Below are 18801 nucleotides of genomic sequence, written 5' to 3' on the forward strand. Positions count from 1 at the left end.
CGCAAGACTTGCTATACTTTCTACCTCTCTGCCATACATATTTGCCTTAGGAGTTAATTATGGTCTTGTCAGGTTCCCTTATATCTTGTATTGACCTTTTGTGTGTGTGGGTTTTTTTTGTATTGACCTTTTGTGATATTATCATTTAGTTCTTTCACAATAGCTCCAGTTTCCTAACGTGTAGAGATGATTTATGATATAGCTTTATTTTACAAGTAAAAATTTACATTTTCACTTAAATTCCGTTTTTCTTCTTATAGTAAATATAATGTGCTTTTTTCACAGGTAGAAGGTGGTAGTGGCAACTTTACTTGGACGTCTTCTAATGAAACAGTAGCCATGGTTACCACTAAAGGAGTTGTGACTGCAGGCCAGGTCCGGGGGAATAGTACCATTTTGGCCAGAGATGTACAAAATCCATTTCGATATGGGGAAATTAAGGTAAGGTTTCAGTGAAACCTTACCACCTCTAAAACATTCCTGTCTAAACTTATGTGTAGTAACATGTTTGAAAGTACTTCAAGTCCAACTTGGTTACTTAAAAATGTTACTCACCAGGTGCCAGTGGTTCATACCATGAGACTCTTACCTCCAATTAAGCACCAGAAAGTAAGAAGTGACTCAAGTGGTAGAGCACCAGCCTTGAGCAAAAAAGCTAAGGTACAGTGCCCAGGCCCTGAGTTCAAGCCCCAGTACTGGCATTAAAAAAAGAAAAGAAGATGGTCTGGGAATATGGCTTACTAGTAGAGTACTTGCCTCGCATGCATAAACCCTGGCTTTGATTTCTCAGTACTATGTAAACAGAAAAAGCCGGAAGTGGCACTGTGGTCAAGTGGTAGAGTGCTAGTCTTAAGCAAAAAGAAGCTCAGGGATAGGGCTCAGACCCTGAATTCTAGCCCCAGGACTGGCAAAAAAAAAGAAAAGAGAAGAGAAGAAAAAAGAAAAGAAAAGCTGGCGCCAGTGGCTCATACCTGTAATCCTAGCTATTCAGGAGGCTGAGATCTGAGGATTACAGTTCAAAGAGAGCCCTAGCAGGAAAGTCTATGAGACTTTTTTTTTTTTTTTTTGGTTGCTGTGTTTAATTTTTTAGGGAATGATTTATAAGGCTTTTCTAAAAGATGAATTGTTTTTCTTTAGGTACATGTTCTAAAACTGAACAGAATTGAACTGTTACCATATCATGCTGATGTGGAAATTGGACAGATTATAGAAATCCCTATTGCAATATATCATATAAATAAGGAGACCAAAGAGACTATTGCATTCACAGACTGCTCTCATTTAACCTTGGATATGAACTCAGATAAGCAAGGAGTCTTTACTCTTTTCAAAGAAGGTAAGACTAGGCACTTTTTATTTGAACTTGAATTAAGGGACCCATCATCAATTTAGACTAATTATCAATTTAGAAACTACTCTACTTTGAATTCATTATCATTCCTGGTTTGTTTGTTTTTTTCCAGTCTTAGGGTTTGAACTCAGGGCCTGAGTGCTGTCCCTGGGCTTCTTTTTGCTCAAGATTAGCACTCTACCACTTGAGCCACAGCACCACTTCCTGCTTTTTCTGTTTAGGCTGTGCTGAGGAATCAAACCCAGGGCTGCATGCTAGGCTAGCACTCTACCACTAAGTCACATTCCCAGCCACCCCATCCCACCCCCACCCCTGCTCTTTTTCCTTTTTTTCTAGACAGGATTTTACTATGTAGTTCTTGCTGGGCTGGAGCTTATAGTCATTCTGCTTCAGTGTCCAAAGGGCTAGAATTATTAGTGTACACTACTACCACATCAGACTTTCTCTATTTACCTTTTTTTTTTTTTTTTTTGGGTCCGGTCATGGGGCCTGAACTCTGTCCCTCAGCTCTTGAGCTCAAGGCTAGCGCTCTACCCCTTGAGCCACAGCGCCACTTCTGGCTTTTTTTTTCTTTTTGCTTATGTGGTGCTGAGCAATCGAACCCAGGGCCTCGAGCATGTAAGGCAAGCACTCTACCACTGAGCCACCTTCCCAGACCCCCCCCTTTTTTTTTTTGCCAGTCCTGGGGCTTGAACTCAGGGCCTGGACACTGTACCTGGGCTTCTTGCTCAAGGTTAGCACACTTTATCACTTGAGCCACAGCACCACTTCTGGCTTTTTCTGTTTATGTGTTATTGAGGAATTGAACCCAGGGCTTCATGCATGCTAGGCAAGCACTCTACCACTGAGCTACCTTCCCAGCCCCTGGACCTACCTTCCTTTCTCTTTCTTTCCTTTCTTTCCTTTCTTTCTCTCTTGCTTTCCTTCCTTCCTTCTTTCTTTCCTTCCTTCATCCCTCCCTCCCTTCCTCCCTCCTTTCTTTCTTTCTTTTTCTTTCTTTTTTTTTTTTTTTTTTTTTTTGTCGGTCATGGGGCTTGAACTCTGGGCCTGGGTGCTGTCCCTCAGCTCTTCAGCTCAAGGCGAGCGCTCTACCACTTGAGCTACAGCGCCACTTCCGGTTTTCTGATGGTTTATTGGAGATAGGAGTCTCACAGTCTCTCCTGCCCGGGCTGGCTTTGAATCGCAATCCTCAGATCTCAGCCTCCTGAGTAGCTAGGATTACAGGCGTGAGCCACCAGCGCCCGGCTTCTTTTTCTTTCTTTCTTCCTCCCTTCCTCCCTTCCTCCCTTCCTCCCTTCCTTTCTTTCTTTCTTTCTTTCTTTCTTTCTTTCTTTCTTTCTTTCTTTCTTTCTTTCTTTCTTTCTTTCTTTCTTTCTTTCTTTCTTTCTTTCTTTCTTTCTTTCTGTTGTGGTACTTGAAGTCAGGGCCTAGGCACTGTCCCTGAGCTTTTTTCCTCAAAACTGGTATTCTACCACTTTGAGCCACAGTGTCACCTTTTTTTTTTTTTTTTTTTGTCAGTTGTGGGTCTTGAACTTTGGTCCTGGGCACTTCCCTGAGCTCTTCAGCTCAAGGCTAGTGCTCTACCACTTGAGCCACAGCGCCACTTCCAGTTTTCTGATGGTTAGTTGGAGATAAGAGTCTCATGGACTTTCCTATCCAGGCTGGCTTCAAAACACGATCCTCAGATATATATTTTTTTATTTGTTTATTTTATTTTATTTTATTTTGTCGGTCTTGGGGCTTGAACTCTGGGCTTGGGTGCTTTCCCTCAGCTTTTCAGCTTAAGGCAAGCACTCTACCGCTTGAGCCACAGTGCCACTTCCGATTTTCTGGTGGTTTATTAGAAGTAAGAGTCTCATGGACTGGCTTTCAACTGTGATCCTCAGATCTCAGCCTCCTGGGTAGCTAGGATTACAGGCGTGCGCCACCGGCGCCCAGCTAACCTGGTGATTATATTAAGATTTTTTGTTGTTGGTTTTATTTTGACAGTACAGGGGCTTGAATTCAGAGTTTCATACTTGCTCAGCTAGTGTTCTACCAGTTGAACCATACCTCTACCTCTGCTTTTTGCTGGTTTATTTGAAGATAGAATTTCATGGACTTTTCTGTTTTGGCTGGTTTTGATCCATGATCCTCTAAATTTCAGCCTCCTGAGTAACTAGAATTATAGATGTGAGCCACCAGCACCAGGCTCAATGTGGTTTTTAATGTATCAAACTTCTATTTTATTTATTTATTTATTTTTTTGTCGGTTGTGGGGCTTGAACTCTGGGCCTGGGTGCTGTCCCTCAGCTCTTCAGCTCAAGGCGAGTGCTCTACCACTTGAGCTACAAGCGCAACTTCCGGTTTTCTGGTGGTTTATTGGAGATAGGAGTCTCACAGTCTCTCCTGCCCGGGCTGGCTTTGAACCGCGATCCTCAGATCTCAGCCTCCTGAGTAGCTAGGATTACAGGCGTGAGCCACTAGCGCCCGGCTCAAACTTCTATTTCTATAGTTTAATTTCCTTGATAACTGACTGCTTTTTACCCTGCTGAAATCATGGTATATTTGTTTTTTGTTTTTTTTACTCAAAGGTATTCAAAGACCTGGACCAAGTCATTGTTCCAGTATACACATAGCAGCAAAATCTTTAGGCCATACTCTGGTAACAGTCAGTGTAACTGAAAATGAAGAGTATTTGGAAAGCAGTGCCACAGTGGCTGCTTATGAACCACTAAAGGTGAGATATTTCATAAGGCAGTGGCCTTTCTTTCCATGATGTAACTATGTGCACTTAGGGGCTGCCTAGCCATCTATGGAATACTGAATCAATGATACTACCACTTTTTTTTTTTTTTGGTGGTACTAGAATTGAACTCAGGGCTGGGAAGGTGGCTCAGTGGTAGAGCACTTGCCTTGCATGCATGAGGCCCTGGGTTTGATTCCTCAGCACCACATAAACAGAAAAAGCTGGAGTGGTGCTGTAGCTCAAATGGTAGAGTGCTTACCTTGAGCCGAAGAGCTGAGGGACAGTGCCCAGTTCCAGAGTTCAGGCCCCACGACCAACAGAAGAAGAAAAAGAAAAAGAAAAAAAGAAATGAGCTCAGCCTCACAAATGCTATTTATTTCTTTTTCTTTTTCTTTTTTCTTTTTTGGGGCCAACACCGGGATTCTAATGATACCCGACACTTTTGCTCATTGGCTAGTGCTCTCTCAACTGAGCCATACCTCCACCCCCAGCTTCACACATATTAGGGAAGTGCTCTACCACCTGTGCCCTATTCCCAGTCCACCAACCTCTCATCACACTTGAATCTCAGGCTTTCTGAATAAAGATATTGAGAAATAGCTTTAACTGCATCAGCAAATTTTACGTATTCTTCCTTCTTTTTTTTTGAGGCATAAAATATGTATAGGAAAATACATTAAATACATAATCATTGTAGCAAGTAAGCAGTGGCTCACGCCTGTAATCCTAGCTACTCAGGAGGCTGAGATGTGAGGATCATGGTTCAAAGCCAGCAGAATAGTCCCTATGAGGGAAAAAAAAAAAGAAAAGAAAAGTCCCTGTGAGACTCTTATCTCCAGTTAACCACCAGAAAACTGGAAGTGGTGCTGTGGCTCAAGTGGTAGAGCATTTGCCTTGAGATGAAGAGCTGAGGGACAGCGCCCAGGCCCGGAGTTCAGGCCCCATGACCGACAAAAACAAAACCAAAAATAGAAAAACTAAGCTTGGTATGATAGTACATGTCTATAATTCCAGCTACTTGGGAGACAAATGTAGGAGGAAACGACTTAGAAGATCGTGATTTGAGGCTAATCTGGGCAAAAGCATGAGACATTTATTTGGAAAAAGCTAAAGAGTTTAGCAGGCACAAAGTCCTGAGTTCAATCCTCAGTATCACAAAGAGAGACCGGGGGGGGGGGGGGGGGGGGGGGGGGGGGGGACAGAAAGAGAGGAGAAGAAAAGAGAAGAAAAAAAAGGAAGCTGGGCACAGGTAGCTCATGCCTGTGATCCTAGCTATTCAGGAGGCTGAGGTCACAGTTCAAAGCTAGCCCAGCAGGAAAGTCCCTGTGAGACTCTTATCTCCAATTAACCACCAGAAAACCGGAAGTGGCACTGTGGCTCAAGTGGTAGAGTACTCGCCTTGAGCTGAAGAATTCAGTGACAGCGCCCAGGCCCAGAGTTCAAGTGCCACAACCCAAAAAAAAAAAAAAGATAATTTCTTAATGAAAACACAAGGATCATTAGCCTTACACATCTAAATGGCATTAGGAGATGAATAAATGTGCAAATAAATGATGGAGATACACTATAATACTGTAAATATAGAGGATGAAAAAGTAGTTGTGGTTTGGAATCAATGTAGATGAATTAATGGAAAAGGTGACACATGGGCTAGGCTGCAGCCATGGTGAGAGCTAAATTACTGTACAGATTGAGAGACTTTCCAAGTGAGCAAATTGATGTAGATTCTTCTTAATTTGGAAATTAGTGCCAATTTCTGTACATTCAGATAATTAGTTTTTCTGCTTATCTAAACTAGTTATAAAACTGTTGGGCCAACTAAGTATAGAACACCAGCTGCCAAGCAAGAGTTCAAGGTCCTGAGTTCAAGCCCCAGTACAAACACACACACACACACACACACACACACACACACACACACATACACACTTGAGCCAGGCATGGTATGCCTATAGTCCCAGAAAGATCTCTTAAGCCTAGAAGTTCAAGATCAGCCTGGAAAACAGCAAGAGGGGGCTGGGAAGGTGGCTCAGTGGTAGAGCGCTTGCCTTGCATGCCCGAGGCCCTGGTTTGATTCCTCAGCACCACATAAGCAAAAAGAAAAAAGCTGGAAGTGGCGCTATGGCTCAAGTGGTAGAGCGCTAGCCTTGAGCTGAAGAGCTGAGGAACAGCGCTCAGGCCCAGAGTTCAGGCCCCACGATCGGACCAAAAAAAAAAGAAAGAAAAGAAAAGAAAACAGCAAGAGGCTCTCAAAAAGCAAAATAATAACCAGAATCTGGAGTCTCCAACCTGTAACCTAGCTACTTAGGAGGCTGAGACCCAGAGGATCTCAGTTTAATGCTAGCTGAGGCAGAAAAGTCTGTGAGACTCTCTTTAATTAACGATCAAAAAGTCAGGCTTGCCAGGCACCAGTGGCTCATGTCCATAATCTTAGCTACTCAAGAGGCTGAGATCTGAGGATCACAGTTCCAAGCCTGCCCGGGCAGGAAAGTCCATAAGACTTTGATCTCCAGTAACCCCCAGAAAACCAGAAGTGGCACTGTGGCTCAAGTGGTAGAGCACTAACCTTGAGTTGAAGAGCTCAGGGACAGCGCCCAGACCCAGAGTTCAAGTCCCACAACCAACCCAAAAAAACCCAACAAAGTCAGGCTGAAAGCATAGTTCAAATAGTAGAGTACCAGCCAGGTACGTAAGCCAAGCTAGTGTGAACCTGAGTTTAAACTCTGGTACTAATGAAAATAAATGAGCAAATAAATAATAAAAATTAACAAAAAATTTAAAAACCGGGGTGGGGGGGGTTGGAGATGGGAAGGGATGGGAAGGGGAAACAAAGGAGGAGACAACAATGCTTGATAAGAAATGTACTCATTATCTTTCCCATGTAATTGTAACCCCTCTCTACGATATTTTCACCAAAAAAAAAAAAAGAACGGGAAAAAATTAAAAACCATTTATTTTCCTAACCAACCAAGGATTAATTTCTTTAAGGCCATAAACCCTGTGGAAGTGGCCCTGGTGACATGGAAATCGGTAAAGGAAATGGTGTTCGAAGGGGGCCCTCGTCCGTGGATCTTGGAGCCCTCCAGATTTTTCCTGGAGCTAAGTGTAGAAGAGACAGGGAAGATTGAAATAACAGAAGTCCGGCTTCCAGCTAAGAGAAAACAGAACCAGTATATCTACCGAGTCCTGTGCCTGGATTTAGGGGAACAGGTAAAGAAAAAGTCATTTTTAACATTACTATAATATTAGCACCTATACTACAATATTCCAACTCCTTTGGACATCTAGCCATTCCTTTTCAGATTCCAATAGATTTAATATTAGTTAGAAAGAAAACCGTGTGTGTGTGTGTGTGTGTGTGTGTGGCTTCAAATCTTGATCCTCCTGCCTGTGCTTCCTCAGAGATGGGATTACAGGAATAGTCCACCATACTCAGTTATAGAAAAAAAAATTCTAATTATTGATTAGAGGACTGTTCTTGTTTGTTTGTTTGTTTTTGGCCAGCCCTGGAGCTTGAACTCTGGGCCTGGGCACCATCCCTGAGCTTCTTTTGCTCAAGGCTAGCACTCTATCACTTGAACTACAGTGCCACTTCCGGCTTTTTCTGTGTATGTGATACTGAGGAATCAAACTCAGGGCTAGATGTATGTAAGGCAAGCATTCTACCACTGAGCCACGTTCCCAGCCCTAGAGAACTGTTTTGTGTTCTTACTGTTTGTTACATGTACCCAGTGATTTCAATAAGTTCATTGAACAGTCCACTAAATAATCAAGATGGTTTTTGCATTTGAATTTTACTTATTTATTTATTTATTTGAATTACACTCTTTTGTTGTTGTTGTTGTTTTTGGGTCCGGTCCTGGAGCCTGAACTCTGGGCCTGGGTGCTGTCCCTCAGCTCTTCAGCTCAAGGCTAGCACTCTACCACTTGAGCCACAGCGCCACTTCCGGCTTTTTTCTTTTTGCTTATGTGGTGTTGAGGAATCGAACCCAGGGCCTCAGGCATGCAAGGCAAGCACTCTACCAGTGAGCCACCTTCCTAGCCCCGAATTACACTCATGGTTATACAGACGGGTTTCATTGTGCTATTTTCCCACATGGATATAATACATCTCAATCAGCCTCATTCCATCAATTACTCTCCAGATGTATGTATGTATGTATGTATGTATGTATGTATGTATGTGTGTATGTGTATTTATAATTTTTCTGGTGTTCAGTCTTGAATTCTGGGCTTGGCTCTCTTGTTTCACTTTCTTCACACACAATTGACACTCTATCACATGAGCCATAACTCCACTTCCAGCTTTTTGGTGGTTTATTGGAAATAACTACCCTACAAATTTATCTGCCCCAGTCGCTTTGAACCTCAGTTCTCAGATGTCAGCCTCCTGAGTGGCTAGGAGTATAGGTGTGAGCCACCAGCACCAAGTATCAATATCTGTTGGTTTTGTTTTGTTTTGTTCCCCAGTCCTGGGGCTTGAACTCTGGGTCTGGGCGCTGTCCCTCAGCCCTTCAGCTCAAGGTGAGCACTCTACCACTTGAGCCACAGTGCCCAGGTTTCTAGTGGTTTATTGGAGATAAGAGTCTCATGGACTTTTCCTGCCTGAGCTGGCTTTAAACTGCGATCCTCAGATCTCAGCCTCCTGAGTAGCTAGGATTACAGGTGTGAACCACTGGTGCCTTGCTCCGTGGGCTTTTGTTCAAGGCTAGCATTCTACCACTTGAACTACAGTGCCACTTTCAGCTTTTTCTATGATTAATTGGAGATGAGAATCTCATGGAGACTTTCCTGCCTGGGCTGGCTTTGAACTGTGATCTTCAGATCTCAACATCCTGAGTAGCTAGGATTACAGGCATGAGCCACTGATGCTCGGCCAATACCTTTTTATAGTAGTGAATCTACCTCCCATTTTCCATATTTAATCACTCTAACTTATTTCTTGTTTTCCCAGATTCTTATCTTCAATTAACCAACAAAAAGCTTGAAGTAGAACTGTGGCTCAAGTGGTAGAACACCAGCCAGCCTTGAGTAAAAAAGCTAAAAGACACTACTCAAGCCCCAGTACCAGCACATACACACAAACTACAATAAATATCCACATGTCATTTGGACTGTGCTTTTTTTTTCTTTATGAAGTACTGCCAAATGGACCTAAAAGTGGCAAGACAACATTTTTCCTTTTGGTCAGTTTGTGGGACATGAACTTAGAGCCCCGATGTCCCTGAGTTTTTTCACTCAAGACCAGTACTCTACCACCTTGAGCTACAGCACCACTTCTGGTTTTCTGGTGGTTAAGTGGAGATAGTCTCACAAACTTTCCTGCCCCTGCTGGCTTTGAACCACCATCCTCAGATCTCAGACTCCCGAGTAGCTAGGATTACAGGTGTGAGCCACTGACACCCAGCAACTTCAAACGCTTGATCCTTCTGCCTCTGCCTCCCAAGTGTTTGGGATTGTAGGCATGTACTGCCACACTTGATTCCTCTTAAGATTCTGTTAATAAAAATAAGTTCCTTGGTGCTGGGAAGGTGGCTCAGTGGTAGAGCGCTTGCCTTGCATGCCTGAGGCCCTGGGTTTGATTCCTCAGCACCACATAAGCAAAAAGAAAAAAGCTGGAAGTGGTGCTGTGGCTCAAGTGGTAGAGTGCTAGCCTTGAGCTGAAGAGCTGAAGGACAGCCCCCAGGCCCAGAGTTCAGGCCCCACAACCGGACCCCCCCAAAAAAAAAAAAAAGTTCCAAGGAATATGTTATCACTTCTTTGACACTCATTGAAATTAGAAACTCATTTATTTTCATCCCTCCTACGAGGAAATAAATCTATTGGAAAGCACCAGTGACACTAATGATAAAGCTATTTTTGGACAGATGGAAGTAAGATAATCTGTTCAGAACCCAAGTTGGAGTGAATAATGCTTTTAATATTTTTAGGTAAGATTTGAGTATGCATTTTTCAAATAAAGCTTTTATTATGTTACAGTTTTGTCCTTTCCTAGTTTATTGAGTGAGCTATTACTAATCTCAGGCCTACTTAAACCTCATTTGGAACTCCCTAATTTCTTTTTTTTTTTTAATTATGCTGGTACTAGGGCTTGAACTCAGGGCATGGGTGCTGTCCCTTAGCTTTTTTCCTCCTACCCTTTGAACCACAGCTCCACTTTCAGCTTTTTTTTTTGGCGGGGAGGGGGGGGGAGGGCGGGAGGGTGGTTAATTGCAGGCAAGAGTCTCACAGACTTTCCTACCCTGGCTGGTATTGAAACGCCATCCTCAGATCTCAGCCTCCTAAGTAGCTAGGATTATAGGTGTGAGACACCAGCCTAACTTTAAATTCTTTTTGTTTCCATATACTGTTATTTATTATATATCTACTAGAGATAAGTTGAAACACAAATTAGTTTTCCACTTTTACTAACTAGTAACAAAGTGTTTATTGGAGGAAACTACTTGGTCCAAGTTAGACTTTTAAAATTCCATTTGTTTTCAAATTTCCATGATAACTTCAACGTCCCAGGGGCATAAATAATTAAAAACTATAATATCCTTAAAGGATTTGTCTGATTATAATTTCCAAAAGGCTCTAGAATGCAATTGAATAATTGAAACACATCTAGACTACTATGTTGGAATCAATACATCGTATGTCCACCCACAATTATCTCTTGCTCCGGTATTTTCTTATAGATTCTCACATTCCGAATTGGAAATCACCCAGGTGTTCTGAACCCTAGTCCAGCTATAGAGGTTGTGCAGGTGCGTTTCATATGCGCCCACCCTGCCAGTATGTCAGTGACACCAGTATATAATGTGCCAGCTAGTGCCCAGCCATGCCCTCTGCCACAGCACAACAAACAACTGGTAAGTTTGAAGGATGTTTTTGACAAATATAGCATTTTTTTTTTTTTTTTTTTTTTGTCAGTCGTGGGGCTTGAACTCTGGGCTTGGGTGCTATCCCTCAGCTCTTCAGCTCAAGGCGAGCGCTCTACCACTTGAGCCACAGCACCACTTCCTAGCATTTTTGTCTTATATAGTTTAGATACAAAAGGTCTGAAATACAGCTTTTCTATATATATATATATATATATATTTTTTTTTTTTTTTTTTTTTTTTTACTTTTTTCTCTCTGAGAAGGGAGAAAAAGAGAACTGACTATACTTGATTTTGTTACTGTACTTAGCTACACAGATAGCTTATGGTTATGGAAACAGACATTTAGATTTTCCTCAATAACTTCCTAATCGTTTTCTTCTTTTCTTTTCTTTTCTTTTTTTTCTTTGTTGGTTGTAAGGCTTGAACTCAGGGCCTGGGCACTGTCCCTGAGCCTCTTTGTTCTCAAGGCTAGCGTTCTACCACTTTGAGCCACAACTCTACTTCCAGTTTTTGAGTGGTTAGTTAGAAGTAAGAGTCTCACAGGACTTTTCTGCTCAGGCTGAATTTCAACCATGATCCTCAGATCTCAGCCTCCTGAGTAGCTAGGATTACAGCTGTGGGTCACCAGCACCCAGCTCTAACTAGTTTTCTTAATATCATTTCCTACCAAGTCTTCTTTTCTTTCTTTTTTTTTTTTTTTTTGCTAGTCCTAGGGCTTGCACTCAGGGCCTGGTTGCTGTCCCTGACTTTCTTTTATCAAGGCTGGTAATCTACCACTTCAACCATACCTCCACTTCCAGCTTTTTGCTGGTTAGTGGAAGATAAGAGCCTTAGGAACTTTCCTACCCCAGCAGGCTTCAAACCTCAGTCCTCAGATCTCAGCCTCCTAAGTAGATAGGATTGCAAGTGTGAGTCCCTGCAACTTACTGTACTCTATCCTGAAGGATCTTTCATGTGGTTGGTGTGGGACTTGAACTCAGGGCTTGGGTATTGTCCCTGAACTTTTGTGCTCAAGACTTTGAACCACCATGCCACTTCCAGTTTTCTGGTGGTTAACTGGGGATAAGAGACTCATTGGCTTTCCTGCCCAAGCTGGCTTTGAACTGCGATCCTTGTATCTCAGCCTCCTGCGTAGTTAGGATTTCAGGGGTGAAACACCACCACCAGGCTTTGTTTATACATTTATTTTTTTTAATATGGATGTTTTGAGTTAGAACAGGCAGAATTCTACTCTCAGAAATTTTACAGTGTGCAGCCGGGCACCTGTAGCTCATGCCTATAATCCTAGCTACTCGTGAGGGTGAGATCTGAGGATCACGGTTCAAAGCCAGCTCGGGCAGGAAAGTCCATGAGACTCTTATCTCCAATAAATCATTCAGAAAACTGGAAGTGGTGCTGTGGCTCAAGTGGTAGAGTGCTTGCCTTGAGTTGAAGGGCTGAGGTACAGTGCCCAGGCCCACAATTCAAGCCCAGGACCAACAAAAAAAAAAAAAAGCAAAGAAAAGAAATACAGTGTGCTTCCTACCAAACTTCATATGTACTTCTCATTTATAGACTAGGTAGACTTTTTGTTGTTGTTGTTTTATTTTGAGATAGAATCTAGCTACTATGTAACCCAGGTAAGTCTCTGGGTCCTACTGCCCCCGTCTCCTAAATAGCGAGGGTTACATATATGCTATTAAATGCTTAACAGACTCAAAACAAAATTTTTTTTTGGGGGGGGGTCCGGTCATGGGGCCTGAACTCTTGGCCTGGGTGCTGTCCCTCGGCAATTCAGCTCAAGGCTAGCACTCTACCACTTGAGCCACAGCCCCACTTCTGGCTTTTTTTTTTCCTGCTTATATGGTGCTGAAGAATCGAACCCAGGGCCTTAAGCATGCAAGGCAAGCACTCTACCACTGAGCCACCTTCCCAGCCCAAAACAAAATTTTTTTTTTTTTTTTTTTTTTGGGTCCAGTCGTGGGGCCTGAACTCTGGGCCTGGGCGCTGTCCCTCAGCTCTTCAGCTCAAGGCTAGCGCTCTTCCACTTGAGCCAGAGCGCCACTTCCGGCTTTTTTTTTCTTTTTGCTTATGTGGTGCTGAGGAATGGAACCCAGGGCCTCATGCATGCAAGGCAAGCGCTCTACCACTGAGCCACCTTCCCAGCCCCCAAAACAAATTTTTTTTTAAATTTAATTTAATTTTATTTGTGAACATACTGTACAGAGGGGTTACAATTACATGGGCAGGATAATGCGTACATTTCTTACCAAGCATTGCAGCCTCCTCCTTTGGTTTACCCTTCACATCCCTTCCCAGCCTCTCCCCTCCCCCCCAACAAAATTTTTTTAAAGTGACCGTGGCTCAGTTCTATAATCCTAACTACTTAGGAGGCTGAGATCTGAGAACTGAAGTTCAAAGCCAGTATGAGGCTTCTCACAAGTCTCTGAGATTCTTATGTCCAATTAAGCAGCAAAAAGTGGAGCTGGTGGCTGTAGTGGTAGAGTGCTAGCTTTGAGCAAAAAAAAAGACAGCACTCAGGCCCTGAGTTCAAGCCCCAGTATTAGTAAAGCAAAATAAGATATTTGGGTGAACATTTAGGGAAACTGAAATATTGATGAAATATTTGATGATACTAAATTAATTTTAATACTTTTATATATTAATATTATTGTTTGTTTGTTTTTTTTGTCGGTCATGGGGCTTGAGCTCTGGGCTTGGGCACTGTCCCTGTGCTCTTCAGCTCAAGGCAAGCACTCCACAGCTTGAGCTACAGTGCTACTTCCAGTTTTCTAGTGGTTTAGTGGAAATAAGAGTATCATAGACTTTCCTGCCCAGGCTGGCTTTGAACCTGGATCCTCAGATCTCAGCCTCCTGAATAGCTAGGATTACAGGCGTGAGCCACCAGCGCCCCACTATTATTGCTTTTTTTTTTTTTTGGTAGGACTTGGGGCTTGAACTCAGGGCCTGGGCTCCGTCCCTAAGTCTCTCTCTGTGCTCAAAGCTAGCACTCTACCTCTTGAGCCACAGTGCCACTTCTGGCTTTTTCTGTTTATGGGATACTGAGGAACTGAACCCACTGCTTCATGCGTGCTAGGCAAGAACTCTACCACTAAGCCACGCTCCCAGCCCCATTGTTCTTCTTATGTTGCAGACTGTTCTCATTCTTAGGAAACAGACTGAAATATTTAGGAGTAAAATGCCTTTCTATTTACATCATTCACAGAACAACAACAAAAAAAAAAACTTCCCCTGACCCAGTACAAGTAAGGTGAAGAAGAGGGAGATAGAAAGGGAAAGCAGATTTCACTAAATGATAAGAATGGGTAAATCTGGGCCATAGCTGGTGGCTCACACCTATAATCCTAACTCAAGATGCCAAAATCTGAGGATTTTGGTTCAAAGCCAGATTGTGCAGAAAAGTCCCTGAGACTCTTGTCTCCAGTTAACCACCAGAGAGTATAGGAAGTGGAGCTATGGTTCAAGTGATAGATCACTAGCCTTGAGGAAAAAAGTTCAAGGAAGATGTCCAGGCCCTGAGTTCAAGCCCCAGAACCAGTAAAAGAAGAAGGAATGAGTGAATCCAGGTAAAATTTTATATAAACGTTCATTATTCTTTTTTTATATAGACTTGAAATTTGTCAAAATAGAAAGATGAAACGTGATTTTTACAGAGTTTTTTTTTTTCTGCCAGTCCCGGGGCTTGAACTCTCTGTGCTCAAGGCTAATGCTCTATCACTTGAGCCACAGCTCCACTTCCAGCTTTTTCTGTGTATATGGTATTGAGGAATCGAACACAGGGCTTCATGCTTGCTAGGAAGGCACTGTACCACTGAGCCACATTCCCAGCCTGAAACATGATTTTTAATCTTCAAGGATATCTTACCATCTCTAAATCTATTAGATTTAATTGTTTTTCCCTTCCCTAATTTTTATTTTAATGCAGATTCCTGTATCAAGTCTGAGGGACACAGTCCTGGAACTAGCAGTATTTGATCAACATAGGAGAAAGTTTGATAATTTCAGTTCGCTAATACTAGAATGGAAATCTTCCAATGAGACACTAGCCTATTTTGAAGATTATAAATCAATGGAGATGGTAGCCAAAGATGATGGCAGTGGACAGACTCAATTACATGGTATTGTAGAAATTTATAAATCCTTTCACATGGAATACCTGCAAAGTGGTTCAAATTAAGAATTTTCTTTCTGGGCTGGGAAGGTGGCAGAGTGGTAGAGCACTTGCCTTGTATGCACGAGGCCCTGGGATCGATTCCTCAGCACCACATAAGCACAAAGAAAAAAAAGCAGGAAATGGCACTGTGGCTCAGGTGGTAGAGCGCTAGCCTTGAGCTGGACAGCGCCCAGGCCCAGAGTTCAGGCCCCACGACCGTACCCAAAAAAAAAAAAAAAAAGAATTTTCTTTCTTTCTTTTTTTTTTTTTGTCAGTAATGGGACCTGAACTCTGGGCCTAGGTGCTGTCCCTCAGCTCTTCAGCTCAGGGCTAGCATCCTACCACTTGAGTCACAACGCCACTTACGGCTTTTTTTGCTTATGTGGTTCTAAGGAAATAGAATCCAGGACCTAGTGCTTGCAAGGCAAGCACTCTACCACTGAGCCAACTTCCCAGTCTCATAAAGGTAGTCTCATGAAATCCATCCACCACCAGAACCTACCCCTTGATAGGTAGGAAGTAGGAAAGATAGCTGTGTACCTGGATCTGTAACTCAGTCTGGAAGTCAAGAAACCAAGCAAGGGTCTAGAAGATAGGCTCCCATTTTATTGCCTCCCGGGCCAAACTTAGCAAGTCAAGGGGCCACTGCCCTACATGTAAAAATGAGGAAGGAAACCCTTTACATAGTTCCTCTAAGAGCTGTTATACAGCTAGGATGCTTTGACATGAGAAGTGCTTTGTAAACAGTCCTGTTCAGAAACCTGAGGACTACATCGGGCTACAGGATGAATTTTCGCATTCCTTATATATCAAGAAAATAATCTCTAGCTCAAAAACCCAACAAAATAATAGAGCTGGGAGCCCAGTGCCAGTGGCTCATGCCTGTAATCCTAGCTATTCAGGAGGCTGAGATCTGAGGATCACCGGTCAAAGCCAGCCCAGGCACAAAAGCCGGTGAGACTCTTATCTCCAATAAACCACTCAGAAAACCAGAAGTGGCGATGTGGCTCAAATGGTAGAGCGCTAGCCTTGAGCTGAAGAGCTGAGGGACAGCGCCCAGGCCCAGAGTTCAAGCCCCACAACCAACAAAAAATAAAATAAGGGTTGGGAAGGTGGCTCAGTGGTAAGGTCTTGCATGCCTGAGGCCCTGGGTTCGATTCCTTAGCACCACATAAGCAAAAAGAAAAAAGCCGGAAGTAGCACTGTGGCTCAAGTGGTAGAGCGCTAGCCTTGAGCTGAAGAGCTGAGGGACAGCGCCCAGGCCAGAGTTCAGGCCCCACGACCGGACCCAAAAAAATAAATAAATAAAAAATAAAATAAATAATAATAGAGCTGGGAATGTGATTCAGTGAAAGCACGCTTGCTCAGCATGTGTTGAGACCATGGGTTCTATCTCAGCACCACAAAAAAAGATTTGAAGGGAGAGGAGAGCAGAGAAAGAGAGAAGGAGAGAGAGAAAGGGAGGAGGGAGGAAAGAAAGCAAGGAAGAGAGAGTGTGAGAAAAAGAAAGACAAGTTGGGTGTTGGTAGCTTGCACATGTAATTCTAGCTACTCAGGAGGCTGAGATCTGAGGATTGCAGTTGGAAGCCAGTCCAGGCAGGAAAGTCAGTGAGACTCTTGTCTCCAATCAACCACCAGAAAGCCAGAAGTGGCCCTCTAGTTCAAAGTGGTAGAATGCTAGCCTGGAGCAAAAGAGTTCAAGGACAGAGCACAAGCCCTGAGTTCAAGACCCAAGGCCAGATGACAAAAAAAAAGAAGATAGGGCTGAGAATGTGGCTTAGTGGCTGAGTGCTTGTCTAGCATGCATGAAGCCCTGGGTTCAATTCCTCGGTACCATATAAACAGAAAAAGCAAGAAGTGGCACTGTGACTCAAGTGGTAGAGTGCTAGCCTTGAGCAAAAGAAGCTCAAGGACAGTGCCCAGGCCCAGAGTTAAAACCCCAAAACTGGCAAAAAAAAAAAAAAAAAGATAAGCCCTTTAACGTTTTTTAATAGGTGACACGACATTTACATCAACAAAACAGGTTAGAAGAATAAAAGGTGCTGGGCTGGGAAGGTGGCTCAGTGGTAGAGTGCTTGTCTTCTATGCATGAGGCCCTGGGCTCTATTCCTCAGCACTACATAAACAGAAAAAGCCAGAAGTGGTGCTGTGGCTCAAGTGGTAGAGCACTCACCTTGAGCTGAAGAGCTCAGTGACAGTGCCCAGGCCCAGATTTCAAGCCCCACAACCAACCAAAAGAAGAAGAAGAAGAAAAGGTCCTTCCCAAAGGACTATCCTGTGTCACTAACATATGTAAATTGAACAAAATTTCTTCATACACTATTTTGAGCCTGTTTTAGACCTTCACAGTTGAAAAGAATTTTAGATTTTTGGGGGGGAGGTGCTAGTTCTGAGCCGCTGTCCCTAAGGTTTTTGTTTTGTTTGTTTGTTTTTAATTTTTATTTAAGGCTAGCATGCTACCACTTGAGCCCCAGCTCCACTTTCAGCTTTCTGGGTTTTTTTAGTTAATTGAAGATACGAGTCTCATGGACTTTCCCACCCAGACTGGCTTTGAATTGCTCTCCTCAGAGCTCTGCCTCCCCAGTAACTAAGATTACAGGCATGAGCCACCCACCCATGCCCAGCAGGTAGATTGGTTGCTCAGAGTCATATAAGAGTAAAATGAGCCGGGTGCTGGTGGCTCAGGCCTATAATCCTAGCTACTCAGGAGGCTGAGATCTGAGGATCTTGGTTCAAAGCCAGCCCGGGCAGGAGAGACCGTGAGACTCCTATCTCCAATAAACCACCAGAAAACCGGAAGTGGCGCTGTAGCTCAAGTGGTAGAGCACTCGCCTTGAGCTGAAGAGCTGCGGGACAGCGCCCAGGCCCAGAGTTCAAGCCCCACGACCGACACACACACACACACACACACACACAGAAAGAATAAAATGGTGGGGCTGGGAAGGTGGCTCGGTGGTAGAGTGCTTGCCTTGCATGCATGAGGCCCTGGGTTCCATTCCTCAGCACCACATAAGCAGAAAAAGCTAGAAGTGGCGCTGTAGCTCAAGTGGTAGAGCGCTCACCTTGAGCTGAAGAGCTGAGGGACAGCGCCCAGGCCCAGAGTTCAAGCCACATGACCAACAACAACAACAAAGAATAAAATGGTCAACACAAAAGCCCAGTTTTGTTTACCCCCATTGGTGTTTTTAATCTCACAATAAAATGGAGCAGAATTTGGTTTTCTGGAGATACTTTTATACTCTATATGTTTGTTTTCTTTCACTGTACTAGGGCCTTGGACATGTTAGGTTAGCACTCTATAACAGGATCATGCTCTATAGCTCAGGCTAACTTGGAACTCACAGTCTTGTCTTCAACTCCCTTGGGCTAGGATTGCAGGCTTGAGCCATTATGCCTGGCTATGGTATTGTTTCTCAAAGAGTATCTTTCTGCATATTTCCAGGTCATCAGATCCTTAAAGTACATCAAATAAAAGGGACTGTACTCATCGGAGTCAATTTTGTGGGTTATTCAGAGATAAAAAGCCCAAAGGTAAGTGGAGAAAACAATGTAATCTTTTTTTTTTTGGGGGGGGGGTGTCCAGTCGTGGGGCCTGAACTCTGGGCCTGGGCGCTGTCCCTCAGCTCTTCAGCTCAAGGCTAGCGCTCTACCTCTTGAGCCACAGTGCCACTTCCGGCTTTTTTCTTTTTGCTTATGTGGTGCT

At 43.4% G+C, this 18801-nt stretch overlaps 1 protein-coding gene across 2 annotated transcripts in view; it reads left to right on the plus strand.

Moving 5' to 3' along the window:
• Nup210l (nucleoporin 210 like) overlaps nt 1-18801 on the plus strand; it is a 91010-nt gene that overhangs the window by 33643 nt on the left and 38566 nt on the right. For both annotated transcript variants that reach the window (XM_042681814.1, XM_042681815.1), the window contains exons 12-18: nt 286-441; nt 1138-1336; nt 3925-4070; nt 7068-7289; nt 10760-10933; nt 14871-15063; nt 18541-18629. In XM_042681814.1, coding sequence (XP_042537748.1) covers nt 286-441; nt 1138-1336; nt 3925-4070; nt 7068-7289; nt 10760-10933; nt 14871-15063; nt 18541-18629 — 1179 coding nt within the window. The remainder of the gene's footprint in view (nt 1-285; nt 442-1137; nt 1337-3924; nt 4071-7067; nt 7290-10759; nt 10934-14870; nt 15064-18540; nt 18630-18801) is intronic.

Source organism: Dipodomys spectabilis, unplaced genomic scaffold, assembly GCF_019054845.1.
Source record: "Dipodomys spectabilis isolate Male_0828 unplaced genomic scaffold, ASM1905484v1 ptg000069l, whole genome shotgun sequence".
NCBI lineage: Eukaryota > Metazoa > Chordata > Mammalia > Rodentia > Heteromyidae > Dipodomys > Dipodomys spectabilis.